This window comes from Pan paniscus, chromosome X (assembly GCF_029289425.2).
Source record: "Pan paniscus chromosome X, NHGRI_mPanPan1-v2.0_pri, whole genome shotgun sequence".
Taxonomy (NCBI): Eukaryota; Metazoa; Chordata; class Mammalia; order Primates; family Hominidae; genus Pan; species Pan paniscus.
In genome coordinates this window covers 96,683,177-96,699,801 of record NC_073272.2, presented here as the reverse complement: position 1 = coordinate 96,699,801, position 16,625 = coordinate 96,683,177, and the positions used below count along the sequence as shown (strand labels likewise).

Below are 16,625 nucleotides of genomic sequence, written 5' to 3'. Positions count from 1 at the left end.
TTGTTATTTAAGAGAAAAATGTTTTCAAATTCTACAATACTAATGCCATTATAGCCTTAATTGATATACTTGTAGTCTTCTAAAGTCATCAACCCTCGTAAAGTGCAGGCACACATGCAGACTCACAAGCCTGCATAAAATACAGATGGTCGATAGCCACGTAAATAGATCAATGATTACAAAGATGGATTGAGGAGACAAAAACGAGCTCTACTATTACACATGCATGAGCTTCCTGACTATAAGAATAATTATACTCTAGAACTCGTTAATTGAGGGAAGTTGAAGAATCTTTTTTCCCTGCAGAATCAATAGATACCCATCTATCTTTGATGACTTAGGTGTAGCATTGCCTGGAATCAGGGGAATGGACTAGATGATCTTCGTGTCATTCTGATTATTCTGTCGGTATCCAATAATAAGTTATATAGATCATATAATCTGTTTTGAGATAAAAATCACATTTGAGAAAACATAATCATGTGGCAACCTATAAATACCACACATTGAGTACAGTGCTGGTTACTCAAATGGGCTTCAGAAAAGTAAAACAGCCAATATATGTAGAAATTATTGGTGGGGCGGGGGAGGGGGATTGTGGGGGATAGAAGCAAGCTGGCATAGTCCCATGTATGCATTGTAGAGAAACATCTATGGAGGTATTTCTGTAGTTTCCAGGTATGGAGGCATCCAGGAGCTGTATTTCACCTTAGGTATTATTAAGGAAAATTAAGGTCTTTCATCAAAGAAAGAATTTACTTAGGAAGGAAGGAAGAAAAGAAGGGAGGGAGGAGAGGAGGAAGGGAGGGAGGGAAGAAGGGAATGAGGGAGGAAGGGAATGAAAGAATGTAAGAGAAAGTAGCAGGAAGAGAGGAAAGAAGGAGGGAGGGAGAGAAGGAAGAAAGGAAGGAAGGAAATGTCAAAAACAAAACAAACAAACAAACAAAAAACAATACGAGTGGAAGAAGAACAATAGATAGGACACCAGACAGTTGCATGCCCAGTAGGAATGCAGATGTCCCTTATAAGGGAGACAGAGACCAAAATACCATGAATAAACAGAACAGTTGCTTAAGGAATACAGGTGTCTGGTATATAGTGTAGATTGTTTCAAGAAAAAACTATAGAAAAATAACTATTTAAACTAAATAAGTCATTATAATCTGACATATCGAAGGAAATATCTCTTCTCCCAATCTCATTCTCTTATTCATCACTCCTTAAAAGCCTCTTGTGTTGGCTTTGATGATACACTATAGCATCCTGGCCATCTCTCTGATATGCTGACTCCTTTTGCTCTGATTTCTCTAATAGCTCCCATCCCCTTGACATGTACAGTCCCCAGATATGCAGTCCTTAACTTTCCACTTGTTACTTTTTTCATGAGGAAACTTAAGAACTCCATTGGTCCTGATATTCTAACAATCACTTCTTTGTAAATGACTCCAAAAATCCTTATTTTCAGTCTCAGCCTCTATTCTGACCTCCAATACATTTTCCAATGTAATGTTTTTTGTAAAATTTTTCTCCCTTGCCCTGAAAGTATTTTCTCCCCTACCCGATTTGCCTGTTTGTGTCAGGGCTACAACCACTGTCTCTACCACCAGGATTTTTCAATTAATAATTTTTTTAAAATTCCTTATTTACCCAAATTCCCTTTTCTCCTACTTCTGAAATATTCAGGGCTTTATTACACCTTATGCTTGAAACTGCAATGATGTCCCTTATGCTTGAAACTGCAATGATCTCCCTATGTCAAGTCTCTTTACATCAAGCCATCTGATGTACTGCAGCTAAGAGTACCTTTCCTAAGCACACAATTTGACCATGACCAAACTCAATAGCTCAGCATTCATGTTGTCTACCAGGGATCAAAACTTCTGGTGTATATAGGGGTTAGGAATGAGTCAGAGTAAGTAAAATGCAATAGGGAGTGGTGGCACCTGTGGCAAACCGGAGAGTGTGTGACATTAAAATTTCACTGATTAGGCACTAGAAAGGCCAAATAAAACAGAAGTGAGGGAGAGAAAGTGAGAGGTAGAGAGCGTGAATGCCTGTGAGTCACCAATTTGCTATCTGTGTGCCTCTAAAATATGACTACCACCAAGCTACTAATCTTTTATGCGCTCTTTCTCATTGCTACCCTATATGACGGCTTATCTATACCAGAAAAATAAAGACAGTATCCTTTATATACCTCAAGCCTTTGGCCACCATTCTCTTATCCTAGCCCTCTCTAACTGAATCCTACTAGTGTTTCAAAGTCTACAACACTTCTTCCAGGAAGACTACCTTAACCACAGCCCACCCTACCCTACAGTTCACCTTCTGTGAACCTCTATATCAGGAAAAAATAAAATAAATAGGATTATATAAAATACCAATTACATTTAAATAGTTATCAACATATTTACCAAAATAGTGATATAATGATAGAAGTGCTTGATTAAAGCATTAAAAATAATTTCTAGTCGCAGCTCTAATAAGTACTGTAATTTTGAAGCATTAATGACTGTAACAGTATTTTAAGATCTCTGCCACAACTATAATGTGATATGAAAATATTTATTATTTCTATTAGTGAAAAACTTAGAGGTACTGTTAATACTACTTTGGTCTGTTGCCTACACTCTTAAATAATATGCTAAATATTAATTAGAAGATAATGAAAATAAAGACGTAATATTCTTCACATACAAGTTCAGGACCCCCTGAATTCTCTCCATGGGTCCCCAAAGAGGGCTTTGAACTCCAGGTTACCAACCTATGCTTTATCGTATCTTTACAAATTACTCTGCAGTAATAATACACTATCTTTTATGTTGATCATCTTTTTTTCACATATTCCTTAAGAATATAAGTATAAACTCCCTACCTAGAATCATTTGCATGCACTAAGGATCTCAAATAGAACATACTTTTATTTTTCCCTTCACACATGCATCACTTTTTTCAAACCGCTCGTTTCATTACTCTGTCAATGCTCTATATGTGTGTCTATACATATTTCTGTTTTACCACTGATATCCTAAAAAGCACTGACTGATTGGTCTTAGATTTTTCTCTCAATAGATCAAATTCAATTATACTGAAACAAATTTTGAAGGCTAGAATAATGATTCTAAAAGTCACCAAAATTTAGTACACATTATTTGACAGTAACTCATAATTACATGTATTAAAAACTCCTCAACAACCTCAGGATATGGTGTACTTTTAAATGTTTCTACGTGCTACTGCAAGTATTTTAGGCCATTTCAATTTTTCCCACATAGAGAACTCATTTTCTAGCTTAAATTTAGATATTTTGCAATAAAATGAAAATTGATATTTATTAATAAGCTTCAACTTAGAGCTGGATCTTGCTGATTAAATAAAAGTTTTTCTGTTTTTTGTTTTTTGCTTTTTAAGTAAGACAATTATCCTGCCAACTAACTAAATTCTATTAGTTGTCTGCCCAGCAAGAGCCTATTGACCCATACTGGAAGAGAAAATACTACTACTGTTAATTCAAGTTCTGGGAAGTGATGTATCCTTAATTGTTGTTTGTTGTTTTTGTTGCTATGAGGAGACAACCATGCTACATGAGCAAAAAACAATAATTATGCATGGATGGAGTTTAGCACTGTAATCAAATAGAACTTAGAACAAAGTTAATCTGATGATACACATTTAATGCCATGCATTATCGATGTGCTACATGGTAATTAGACATAAATGGTAAACAGCTCAAATGAATGGCAAATTGATGTTACTTTTCCATCACTGAAACAAATGTTCTGGAATTGGGGGTAGAAAAAGGTGCTAGTGATTATAGTCTTTTCTCCTGACAGAGGGAAGCCATCTCTCTTGGGGACTAGAAAATCATGTAATTATTTCTACCCAGGAGCATCCATCCTCCTTACCAGAAGATACTCAGACATTTGATTTGTCTAGATAAAAGCAATACTAACCTTAATAACTCAGGTAAGTTACTCGCCACTTAGGCCCTACACCCGTACCCAAGTAGCACAATTCCAATTATGTATATTATACTACATGTTAAACTGTTTTCTTCCCACAAGCAAAACTAAGAAAATGGGTTTTGATCAAACAGGGTAAGGATTGAGAAGAAACTTTAGAGTATCTGGTACTGAGAAGGAAAGCAAGTTGGCTTTAAAAAAGTCCTCAGCAAACAGAAGGCACAAAATTGGTGGGTAAAGCAGGATATGGGTAAAATGTACAGATACATGAAAAAGATAAAGAGATAAAGGCTTAGAAAAGGGAATGGAGGTCTAAAAACAAGGAAGAGATGACATAGGTCATCTTATTACACCTTAGTCCTATTTTTAAAAATCACGCCTAGATTTAAGACATATATATGAGGTAAACTTTAATGTAAGCCTACAATCCAAAATAGAAGAGCTTCCACAGAGACATCACTTGCTCAAATTATATATGCAGGTTCTCTGAGATTTAGAGTTTGCAGGGAATATGGCAAAATTGTTAAAGTTATAGCATAAGCTATTTAACTATTTGATGTTTTTGTTTTGTTTTGTTTTGTTTTGTTTCATTTTTTTGAGACAGAGTCTCGCTCTGTCTCCAGGCTAGAGTGCAGTGGCATGGTCTCGGCTGAGTGCATTCTCCACCTCCCAGGTTCAAGTGATTCTCCTGCCTCAGCCTCCTGAGTAGCTGGGATTACAGATGCGCACCACCACACTCAGCTAATTTTTCTGTATTTTGAGTAGAGACGGGGTTTCACCATGTTGGCCAGGATGGCCTCGATCTCCTGACCTCGTGATCTGCCTGCCTCAGCCTCCCACAGTGTTGGGATTACAGGCGTGAGTCACCATGCCTGGCCCTATTTGATGTTTTCTAAAACTCAAAACCAACTCATGGCTCAAAAACAAAAAACAACAAAATAAAGAAAAACAGAAAAAAACTACAATGACTATACCCTTCCACAAAAATCTTTAGTTATTCCTTTCAAAAATTAAACCAGACAGGGCCAGACATACCAAGAATTCAAATAATGTGTTAGATCTGTATAGTCCTTTATCATACAAAGCACTTTATTTGGTTAAAACCTCACAATGACCCTGTAATTTCAAATGAGAAAACAGAGGTTTAGAAAGATTAAACAGTTTGTTCATGGAAGGCAGAATAATATAACGGCTTTAGAGTCAAGACAGACATTGTTTTGAATCCTAGTTCTGGTACTTTGCCACTTACACCACATACAAGCTTTGTGAAATCGGGCAATCTCTCTAAACCTCAGTTTCCTTATTTGTAAAATGAGAATAATAGTGCTTATCTCATAGGATTACTGTAGGATTCAATGAAATAAAAAATACAGAAAGTGCTAGACATAATCAGCAATACATGTTATGTACCCAAACAGAGTTGGGTAAAAGTTAGATACTCAACTTAACAATGGGTATGTTAAATACCCACTAATTTTCAGCAAGCTATTTAACCTCTTGACCCCTCAGCTTTTTCACCCATAAAATGGTAAGAACAATATATACTTAATGCAGCCATTTTGGTGATGAAGTACATGTAATTGTATGTATAGTGAATAATGGACAATGATATGTCTATATATGCATATGCTTATACTGAAACGGATATATAGCTTATAAGTGGCAGAAACAGAATTAGAACCTAGATTTTCTATACTGAGTCCTCTTACTATCAACACAGCTAGATATTCCTGATTTTATTAAACTATTCAATGTCTTTTTAAAAATCTAATTATAGAAGAGAATTTTCTTACAACTCCATTGAGAAGAGAATAGTCCAAAAAAATCTGTGAAAATGAATTTCAAAAGGAAAATATCCAAGTTACCTGAATTAAAGCCTCACTCAGCATGTCTTCATTAACCTCCAGAATAACGTTTCTTATGTCTTCATATGGCATGCGATATGATCCCAGAAAGATGGCTAAAATAAAATTTGATTTTATTAAAAGAAGAACAGCATCAACATGTTAAAGTCCTAATAAACGTCTGATTTTCATTTCATAGACTCAAAATATGAAATTTGTCACTAATACTAATATACAGAATTATGAACAAACAAAAGTTGTTCCATTTGATGGACTACTCACTCTATCCATCTAGACAAAATGGCATATTTTCTCGGGCTGTAATGTTTACAGCTAGTGCATATTTACACACAAAATAAAATTCCTACTAATAGCATTCATGACTACATGCTTATGCCTTTTAGATTAGGATGATAACACAAAATGACCCATGAAAACTTAAGAGATTTTATTTCAAGTTGACCTTTTTATTCAATGAAGAACTTAGTGTGGAGATTGTCAGATGCATCCAACACAGTATTTCTCAGGAAAGACAATAAAATAACCAAATAAAAAATCATAGCCATCTACTCTGCAATTCTCCCACATAAGAAAAAAATTAAAGTGCCTAAATCATCAGTGTGCTCTGCATTCCTGCTTATATTCCTGTGGTACACTATTACTTACTTTATATATTGACTCACAATTTCCCCTGCCAACTTTTTCTTAAATGGAAATCTATGATATCATATTGGAATAATTCAGCAAATTAAACCTAGAATAGCTAACAATTATTCAGAAGGTACTTGCAACAACATGTTCCATTAAACATATTTTTTAAAGAACACAGATGTGTTCTTATCACCAGAACTTGAACATTTCTTTTTTCTTTTTTTTCCTTTTTTTGAGACAGTTTCGTTCTTGTTGCCCAGCCTGTAGTGCAATGGTGCGATCTCGGCTCACTGCAAACTTTGCCTCCCGGGTTCAAGAAATTCTCGTGCCTCAGCCTCCCAAGTAGCTGGGATTACAGGCATGAGCCACCACGCCCGGCTAATTTTGTATTTTTAGTAGAGGTGGGGTTTCACCATGTTGTCCAGGCTGGTCTTGAATTCCTGACCTCAGGTGATCCACCTGCCTCGGCCTCCCAAAGTGCTGAGATTATAGGCGTGAGCCACCGCGCCCGGCACGCAGAACTTGAACACTTCTAAGAATTTTGTTTTCTTTTTTTCATGAAAAGGTCTATATGCCTTCAGCCATACCAAAAGAAAACAAAATCCTCACTCTATAGACAAATGATTACCTTATACATAAGACCAAATGAGATCTCCACAATCTAAAAGAATAATGTTGACAGAAATCAACCAGCAATTGAGATCCTACTGTGTTTTAAAGAAAAGTACTGAACGTCAACTTTGAAAATGTACTATCAAATAAGCAATGTACACATTCACAACAGCTACCGATAAACTGCTTCTCTGAAAGCAACATTTCTACTGACATGAGAATGATGTTTTGTTTATTGTAATGATTCCCTATACCACATTCCTTAACAAAATAAGCTCCCATGGTATTACTTTGTGCAATTAGAAATGCTTGATGTGTGGAAATCTCTGATGCATAGTGTTTTAGTATCAGCAAAATCTAAACACAGTCTACTGTAGTGACAGAACAAAAATTCTGATTTCAAGACAGAGGGAAGAGTATGTTAAAACTTAAAGGCTTACATAAATGAAGATGGGTTTAACTGTCCATCTGCTTTAGAAAAGGTATACTTAATGGCTGACTGGTTTGTTAAAGGCTTCAAGATTCACTAACCAGTTTTTAAATGCAGTTAAGGTTAACAATTTAAGTAGCTCACATCGCAATTACTTCAGACATAAAGGAATAGCAGTAGAAGGATTTTTCCAATGTAACTAGTGAATACCCTAAAACTATCAATCCCAGGTCTAGAGAGAAGGAAAAAAAAAATCACTTTTTGTCAATTCTGCCTTATGTTTCACTATGTCCTCCAACAGTGTTTTATTATCATTACTTTCCAAATCTTTACTATTCCCAAGTTTCATCTGGCCTGACAGAGGTTGAATTAGAATTTTCTCCTTACTGGCTAAGTGACAAAAAGGCAACCAAATCATGTTTACACAGAATTTTGTTTCTAGAAGATGCTAAATATGCCTGTTTAAAAAGGTTACAACTTTCATTAAATACATTAAACAGCTCCCACCCCTCTCACCATTACCTATACCAATCCTACGAAGAAAATATTACATACACAGATTCTGAGCTGTTTTGGGATCCAAAATTCTCAGTTCTTTCACTTTCTTCTTTGTAGGCCCAGTCTTCTTTTCTTCTAATGCTTCTGCGTTCTTTTGAACTGAAAGAAAAAATGTTGATTCATAAACAATAAGGGTACTAATCCAAGTACGCGGAATAACATTAGTAAGGCACATTAACTACATTAATAAAGCTCATTCTGAAATCAATAAATGTGTTGATTTCATTAGCTCAAGGAAGAGGATAAACATAAAAATACAGAGTTGTTTAGAGTTTTCACTACAAATTAAATATCAGCACTTAAGCAGAAAAGATAAGCCAAATGAACCAAAAATCAATTGCTCCTTCTTACCTAATATGCAACATTAATTACTCCTTTACCAGGTACCTACAGCAGTACTGGAATTAAATATATAGTACAACCTCACTAATCTGAACTAATTGAGGGAAAAGGAAGACATGCATTTCTCTCAAAATATGCTAAAATTTAAACAATTCAGTGATATTGCTTTAAAGCACCTAAGGTAAGTTTAACTGCTAAACAGGTTGCCATATAAAAATTCCTGCTGAGACTGTTTTGAAGAATAGTTATGAACCATTTGCAATTTGTACAACAGTAGCACCATTTGCATACATGTAATTAAACAGACTCAGCAATGTGTTCTTTTGAGTAATTTAGCTTTGTATCCCTCGCTATTTGAAAAATACTATTTGCTTCCTTAGAACAGAAGATTTACTTTGCTTTCTTTAGAAGGTAACAGTATAATTAAAAACAGTTTAAAGGACTGAAAGGGTAAGGAGTAGCAGTGCCAAGGAGTGGCTTTAGCCTTCCATAACCTCCATCAGCCAACTCCCCAAGTAGGCCGGCCCAAAAAACAATGTGGCTGTCTGCTATGAAAATAAAGCATTAAGTTAAATCCCCAAACCCCTCCGGTATAGAAATTTTATAGCTACCATTGTACTCAAGGGTTGGCAGTTTACCTTTTCCAATATAAAAACAGGGTTGTAAGTAATGGGGCCATCAGAAAATATGAGAAAAGTAAAGCTAGTACTTTTTCAGTCAAGTAGAGTGTTAGGTCCTTGCCCCCAAATTCATGCTGCTAAATTACATCACTGGTTCATATATGACCATAATCATGCTGCTGCTTTATCAATGTTAAAAAGGTAACTTCATTTTGAGGCAATAATGATATTATTTTAATTCACCTTATCTTTGTTAAAAAGACCACAAATGCATTATTGAGAAATAATACCTCACTTTTTTAGAGAAAAAGCAACATAAAACCACAGTACACTTTTACTTAGGCAATATGTTCACAGATGTTACCATCTTGGAAGCAACATTCTACAGAATTCATCAAAATACTGGAAGTCCGTTAAGACTTCCTTTGTTTTAATGGTACAAAATACAGAAAAATTAAATGAGCATACTACAGAAATACCAGATATTAATAAAATAAATTACCTGGATAACTAAACTCCTAACAGTGCTAAATTTTACCAGACTGGCCAATCTAAAGTTATGTGCAGTCTAAGGAGAATGGATAATTATACTTAGAAATTATGATCTTATGAGACATGGCAAGCAGTTTGCCATGTGGATTCAACATAATAGTCATTGCTACTGGAAGAAAAGTGACTTTTAATGTATTTCTCTTAAAATATATTAAAAGAATATATTTTATGTTGATATTTATCTGTATATATTTCTAAATATGTTTTAAAATATATTAAAACATATCTCAAATATTCTTCAAAGGATCTTTCTAAGAGCATAGTCTTTCATATGCAATAATCAACATTTTAATTTATTCTAATTGTCAAGCCAGTTCCAGCTTAAGACAATTGTATACAAGAAAATGACAGTCCAATAGTCATGCCCTTTGTCTATAAAATGTGAAATATCTGAATCATATTGAAATTACTTCTAGAATCATTCACTAATTTGAACCCAGTCAAGGAAATAGTCAAGAAAATTTTCCTAATATCTCAATATGCCTTAAAATTCACTATGGGAGACTAATTAGCCAAGTACATATAAGAAAAACATGTTGTGCCATGAAGGACCTATAAAGATGGTTCTGCAAACTAACAGGATCCTGACTAACCCAGGAATAGATAATGCTCATTTAATGACTTTATATTTTTGCATTTTTTAATTAAAATATGGTCTAGCCTCTCCCCTTTTCAAGTGAACAAATTGTTTAAAATTAAGATTAGATGCCCTAAATATCTATAGTTCATAGTTTTCTTTCTTGAATCTCAACATATTTTCCTTGTGTTATATAACTCGGTTTAAATCCTGGGTTCGAAAAGTTATAAGAATTCCATGAGTGGGCACTGCTTTTCTGAGAATCACTAGAGAAAAACAAGTTTAGAACAGTTCTCTAACTAGACAGGCTTTCAGAACTAATCATATTTTTGCCATGATAAATAATTACAGACCAGTGGCTATTATTGCCTTTGGCTTTCTTGTTTTAAAAGCATTCCTTAGGGATCATGACCACAGGCTTAGATAAATAGAGAATTCAAAGAACAGCAATGAGACATCAAATATCCCTATAGTGTTCAACACATCATATGTTAAAAATTGCCTGCTTTCATAGTGACCTCAAAATGTCACTTATCCTAGGATACTTTTATTCTGTATGTTTCTAATGGTTACAAAACATTAAATAAATAGCAATTCTATAATTATTTGAAGTTACTTGGATGAAACTAAAAAGTTTTTTTAAGTTTCGATACAAAAACTTCATGAATTGATTTTATCATCAATTGCCCTATGGTCCTCAGGTTCATAATGAGGCCTACAGTCAAACGAGACCTTCCCCGTACAAATGAAAAAACATATTGCAAATGGGTTTGAATCCAATATATTGAATTAATTTGAGTGTGTAAATTGGCACTGCTAATAGAATAATGAAACATTATAAAATACTGTCTGTAGGAAGATAATCCTAATAATGAAGACATTTATATTATTATTAAAGATATGTTAACATCAAGATACTCATTATCTAAGATAAAATGCCCACTGAGTATTCTTATATTTCCTTTAATACATGGATTTTTACAAGCAATTGTGCTATAAATGTATTCCTTTACAACTGAGAAATGCTCATCAGCATAAATAAAGTAAACATGGTTATATTCTTTCCCCAATTTAATATAGGCAATGTTCAGGAATCTCCTATTAATTTCTGATATCCCAGTGGATACACAGAACATGTGACAAGATATTATAATTTGTAGCAAGTATTAAGATATTTTAAATAGGCAACATTGGATGATTTACATAGTGATAACTAACCATGAATCATAGTAAAATTTGTATAACTACTTTATCTTAAAATTTCAGTGAGAAAGACTGATTTCTATAGCCAGAATCACATTCATTAATCTACCAAATATTTCTTGAGCACCTACTATGAATTAGCTTAGCATGAGCATACAATGGTAAACAACACATAAATATCTACTCATACTGCATGGTCATATGTAAACCACTAATTATGGAAGTATCCCCAAAAGGTACCTAACATTTATAATTTTCTTTATAAATGTTATAAAGAATCCATAAAATATATAGCTTAGGTACCATAAAATATCCATAAAATATAGCTTAGGTGAATACATGTATACCACTCAGTAAATTCTCATTTTCTTAGTGCAAGCATAGTTCTATACAGGGAACATCATCAGCATCACATTATGTGTTGCATCATATTATAAGAAATATGAGGAGAATTAAAAGGATGTCCCTTCCTATTAAGTACACTACATACAGGCTGGGTGTAATCTCAACACTTTGGGAGGCTGAGGCGGGCAGATCACCTGACGTCAGGAGTTCGAGACCAGCCTGGCCAATATGGTGAAATCCTGTCTCTACTAAAAAATACAAAAATTAGCCGGGCGTGGTGGCGGGTGCCTGTAATCCCAGCTACTCAGGAGGCTGAGGCAGGAGAATCACTTGAACCCGGGAGGCGGAGGTTGCAGTGTGCCAAGATTGCGCCACTGCATTCCAGCCTGGACAACAAGAGAGAAACTCCGTCTCAGGAAAACAAACAAACAAAAAAGTACACTATATACAAAGCCAGGGTAAATAAAGCTAATAATAGTAGTGTCAACAAACACACTGAAAATTTATGTAACTTCATGCATACATATTTGTATATTTATGTAACTTCACGCATACATATTTGTATATTTAACAAGTAAATGCCAATTGTTCTTTTACATATAACATACAAATATAAGAATTGTGATCCATATATACTTAAATCCATATTTTATCCATGTGGATACAATTCCAGAGGTGATTCCAGCTACATGGAAATAATTTTTTAACATATTGGTTGAAATATACAATATTTTAATTTCAATTAATGACTTGATAATATTAAAATGAATGCAAGAATGGCAATGAAAGGTATGGGAAATCTACTCTGGTTTTTGCATGTGACAGGTTTAATGATTTTTTTTGTTATTTTCTACTGTATTCTGAATCATCTTTATCTATGCATTTCTGGAAATATCACATGAACCTGATGGAAAAAAAGGGCAAAGAAGATTAGATCAATAGATAAATTCATATGCAATACACAACAGATGAGAGTATTAAAAAACAAAAATAACAGCAGTAGTAGTAGTTTTACTACTGGTAACCACCAATACAATCTTCACAAGCACCACAAAAATCAAATTTTTATTACATATCTGCTCTGTATCTGGCATTAATTTTTATACCACTTTATATGATAGGTATTAACCACTGTCATTTTACAAATGAGGAAATCAAGGACAAACTTGATCATATGCCCAAGGTCATATAGCTAGTAATGAAAACATGCTCAACTTCACCAGTGATCAGGGAAATGCAAATGAAAATAACTGAAGAAATACCATTAACAGTCATCAAATTGAAAAATTTTTTAAGTCTCACAATACCAAGTATTGATGAAGATACGAAGAAGAATTTGATTATGCCAATGGTTGACAGTAAATATTCAGCAATGACTTAAAAAACGCATGTATCAACATCTAATATATTTGAAGGTATCCTTGTCATAAACATAGCCCAACATTTCTGCTTGTAGGTCAAGTGGTCAAGGAGACAAAAATGTTCACTTCAACAGTGTTTATAACAGTAGAAAAGTTATAAACAGCCCATGTGCCCAGGGGTTATGAAATGGATAAATTGTGGCATATTAATACAATGTAATATCACACAGCATTTACAGTGATTGTATTACAGCTATATATTTCAACAAGGATTGATGCCAAATACAATGCTGAGTGGAAAAATTAAAGCTATGGAAAATGGTACATGCAGTATAATATTCATCTAAATTAAAAATAAAAGAGACTAATCTTGTGTATTGTTGATGGATGAGTATATATGTAGCAAAATTATAAAAACATAAACTAGATATTCACCAGTTAATGACAGTGGTTGCCTAAGAGGAGGAATCTAATGCTGGAATAGGTAGAACCTTGGAAACTTCCATTTTAACTTTAATGTTTTATTTCCTTAAAAGCAAAGATCTGGAGTAAATATGACTAAATGTTAACATCTGTTCATTTTGGGTGGCTGGTAGATGGGCATTTGCTAAATTAGCCTTTGTAATTTCCTATTTTTTGACATAAAAATAAAAATCATATGAATAAATCTCACAAACATTCCTATCCATTTTTATAGTCTACAAACTGTTAACCTTGGAAATCCCAAGGGCCAAGTGTAGACAGGAATTACAAACAATATGGAAAAGAATAATTAAAAATGCTGGTAAAGATGAATCTGTTTGTAAGGAACCACTATTTTGTGTTCAATTGTTATCGAGTCTGTTTTGTGAGGAATAACACATGTGTTTACCAAACCTTAGGAGGGAAAGCTGATGCAATAGGCAGGAAGAGATTCCATTTCTGTCTCCTCGCACATGCTACATATTACAGCTGTGAAGCTTCCCCTCTCCATGTTGCCTACAGCTGCACACTAACCAAGGCATCCCACAGAAAGGTAGATTTCATTCTGACACCTGCATAGTACCTGAAGCAATAGGAATGGCATTACTAAGAATGTTTCTGAAGTTCAGAGCACATTAAACAAGACTAATGGTTGTAATGGTAGGGATAACACAGACATACTTTGTAGTGATTTCCTAATTAAGGAACAAATCTTACTGGTTGTAGTTTATACAAGAACACCCCAAATCAGGAAGCACATGTTACTGCAAATTAACATCTGCATAACTAATATACTTGCACACCTGTTCATTAAGCCAATTACTGAACACTGCTAAATGTCACCAGAACATTATGTTTAACAGCGTGCATAGCTAATGTTGTGTATTTTCAAATGGGCCTCAATAACTCAGCAGGTAATGTATATTTTAGGAAGGACAAATAAAGTTGTCTTAGAGGTTTTAGGGAAGAATTTCCCTTGTTTGAAGTGGTAACTTAAATACCAAAACTGAAGTATGGTTTTTACCTCAAAGTAGTACACTTACATCTTGTTTAATGATGTGGATACATTCTGAGAAGTTCTTCTTTAGATGATTTTGTCATTATGCGAACATTATACGGTTCACTTACACAAACCTACATGGTATAGCCTACTTCACAGGTTAGTAGCCTATTGCTCCTAGGCTACAAACCTGTACAGCATGTTACTGTACTGAATATTGTAGGCAATTGTAACAAAATGGTATTTGTATATCTAAACATATTTAAACATAGAAATGGTACAGTAAAATTATGATATGAAAGATAAAAAATGGTTTAGCTGCATACAGCACTTAGCATGAAGGTAGCTTACAAAACTGGACAGTACTCTGGGTGAGTCAGTGAGTAAGTGGTGAATGAATGTGAAGGCCTAAGACATTACTGTACACCACTATAGACATAGGCTGTACACATAGGCTACACCAAATTCACAGAAATGTTCTTTCTTCAATAATAACTTAAACTTAGCTTATAGTAATTATAAACTTTTTGTTTTTTTTAAACTTTTGACTCTTGTAATCACACTTAAAATACAAACACATTGCACAGCTGTACAAAATATTTTCTCTATATCCTTATTCTGTAAGCGTTTTCCTGTTTAAACTTTTTTAAAATTTTTACTTTTTAAACCTTTCTGTTAAAAACTAAGACACAAACACACACATTAGCCTAGGCCTGTACAGGGTCAAGATCATCAATATCACTGTCGTCCACCTCTACATCTTGTCCCACTGGAAGGTCTTCAAGGGGCAATAACACACATGGAGCTGTCACCTCCTATGATAACAATGACTTCTTTTGGAATACCATGTGAAAGACCTGCCTGAGGCTGTTTTACTGTTAACTTTTTTTTTTTTTAACAAGAGTACACTCTAAAATAACAATGAAAAATACAGTAAATACATAAACCAGTAACATGGTTGTTTATTATTATCAAGTATTATGTACTGTACATAATTGTACATGCTATACTTACATATTACTGGCAGCACAGTATGTTTGCAACAACATCGTACATAATTGTACGTGCTATACTTATATATTACTGGCAGCACAGTATGTTTGCAACAACATCACCACAAACATGTGAGTAATGCATTGCACTAGAATGTTACAATGGCTACATGTCACTAGGCAGTTGGGATTTTTCAGCTCCATTATAATCTTATGGAATCATCATCATATAAGCGGTCCATTGTTGACCAAAACATCGTTTTGTGGTACATGACTATATTTGACAAATGAGGTTGTCAAGGTGGTTTCCTGTTAACCTTTAACCTATATGAATTACCTTATTCAAGCTCAAGTCAGTCACTTTACCCACTGGTTGTCTCTGGCTTTCTAAGTACGAACTGACATTTTTCTCGCTATCCCATTTATTCAGAGAACTTCCTGTTATTTTAAATGTCAGAATTCCTGTCACGAATCAGTGAGTCCAGCAATCAACTCCAAGAGCTAAGTGCATCAAACAAAGTACTAAGAAAGGCATATCTGTAGGAATTGCGATGCTACAAAAACCAGTATCACTAGGCCAACAGGACAATTCTTGTTGAGAATACAGTCTGGGCATTCATCACACACAGGCTTTTCTGATTTGATATGGTCCATCTCAGCTTGGTGCAGATCCTACACACAATTCAGTTTAATGCTACATACATTAACCTTGCTGAGTAAGACTCAACAAAGTAACACCCTGAAATATTTGTAGCCATAATCTCAAACTGACAATGTAGGACTTTTCAGACTAGGAGACTCACAGTTGCCTCCTACATATTATTACTAAATAATTTGAGATAAAAAACTTCCGTGGAGATGCTGAGCATAACCCGCACTTTAATATTCCTCATAGAGTTCTTCCTTGTGGCCCTAATCAAAGTGTTTTGCTGTGCCTTCCTGAATATTAACTCAAAGCTGTGGTTTCTTTTCATTACACATGGCTTGGTATCCTTATTTGCCTGAAATATAATTCTGAATTTGATGGCTGGTGATTGCTGCAGGAGGTGCTGGGTGTTATTAATTTTTTATGGTTGCAGGGGAAGATAAAGACTAGAGACGAGAGATGGAACAA

General features: G+C 34.4%; 1 protein-coding gene across 7 annotated transcripts in view; it reads right to left on the bottom strand.

Moving 5' to 3' along the window:
- DIAPH2 (diaphanous related formin 2) overlaps positions 1–16,625 on the bottom strand; it is a 921,502-nt gene that overhangs the window by 525,730 nt on the left and 379,147 nt on the right. For all 7 annotated transcript variants that reach the window (XM_055106523.2, XM_055106524.2, XM_055106527.2 and 4 more), the window contains 2 exons: positions 8,055–8,156; positions 5,828–5,922 (listed from right to left, as the gene is read on the bottom strand). In XM_055106523.2, coding sequence (XP_054962498.1) covers positions 5,828–5,922; positions 8,055–8,156 — 197 coding nt within the window. The remainder of the gene's footprint in view (positions 1–5,827; positions 5,923–8,054; positions 8,157–16,625) is intronic.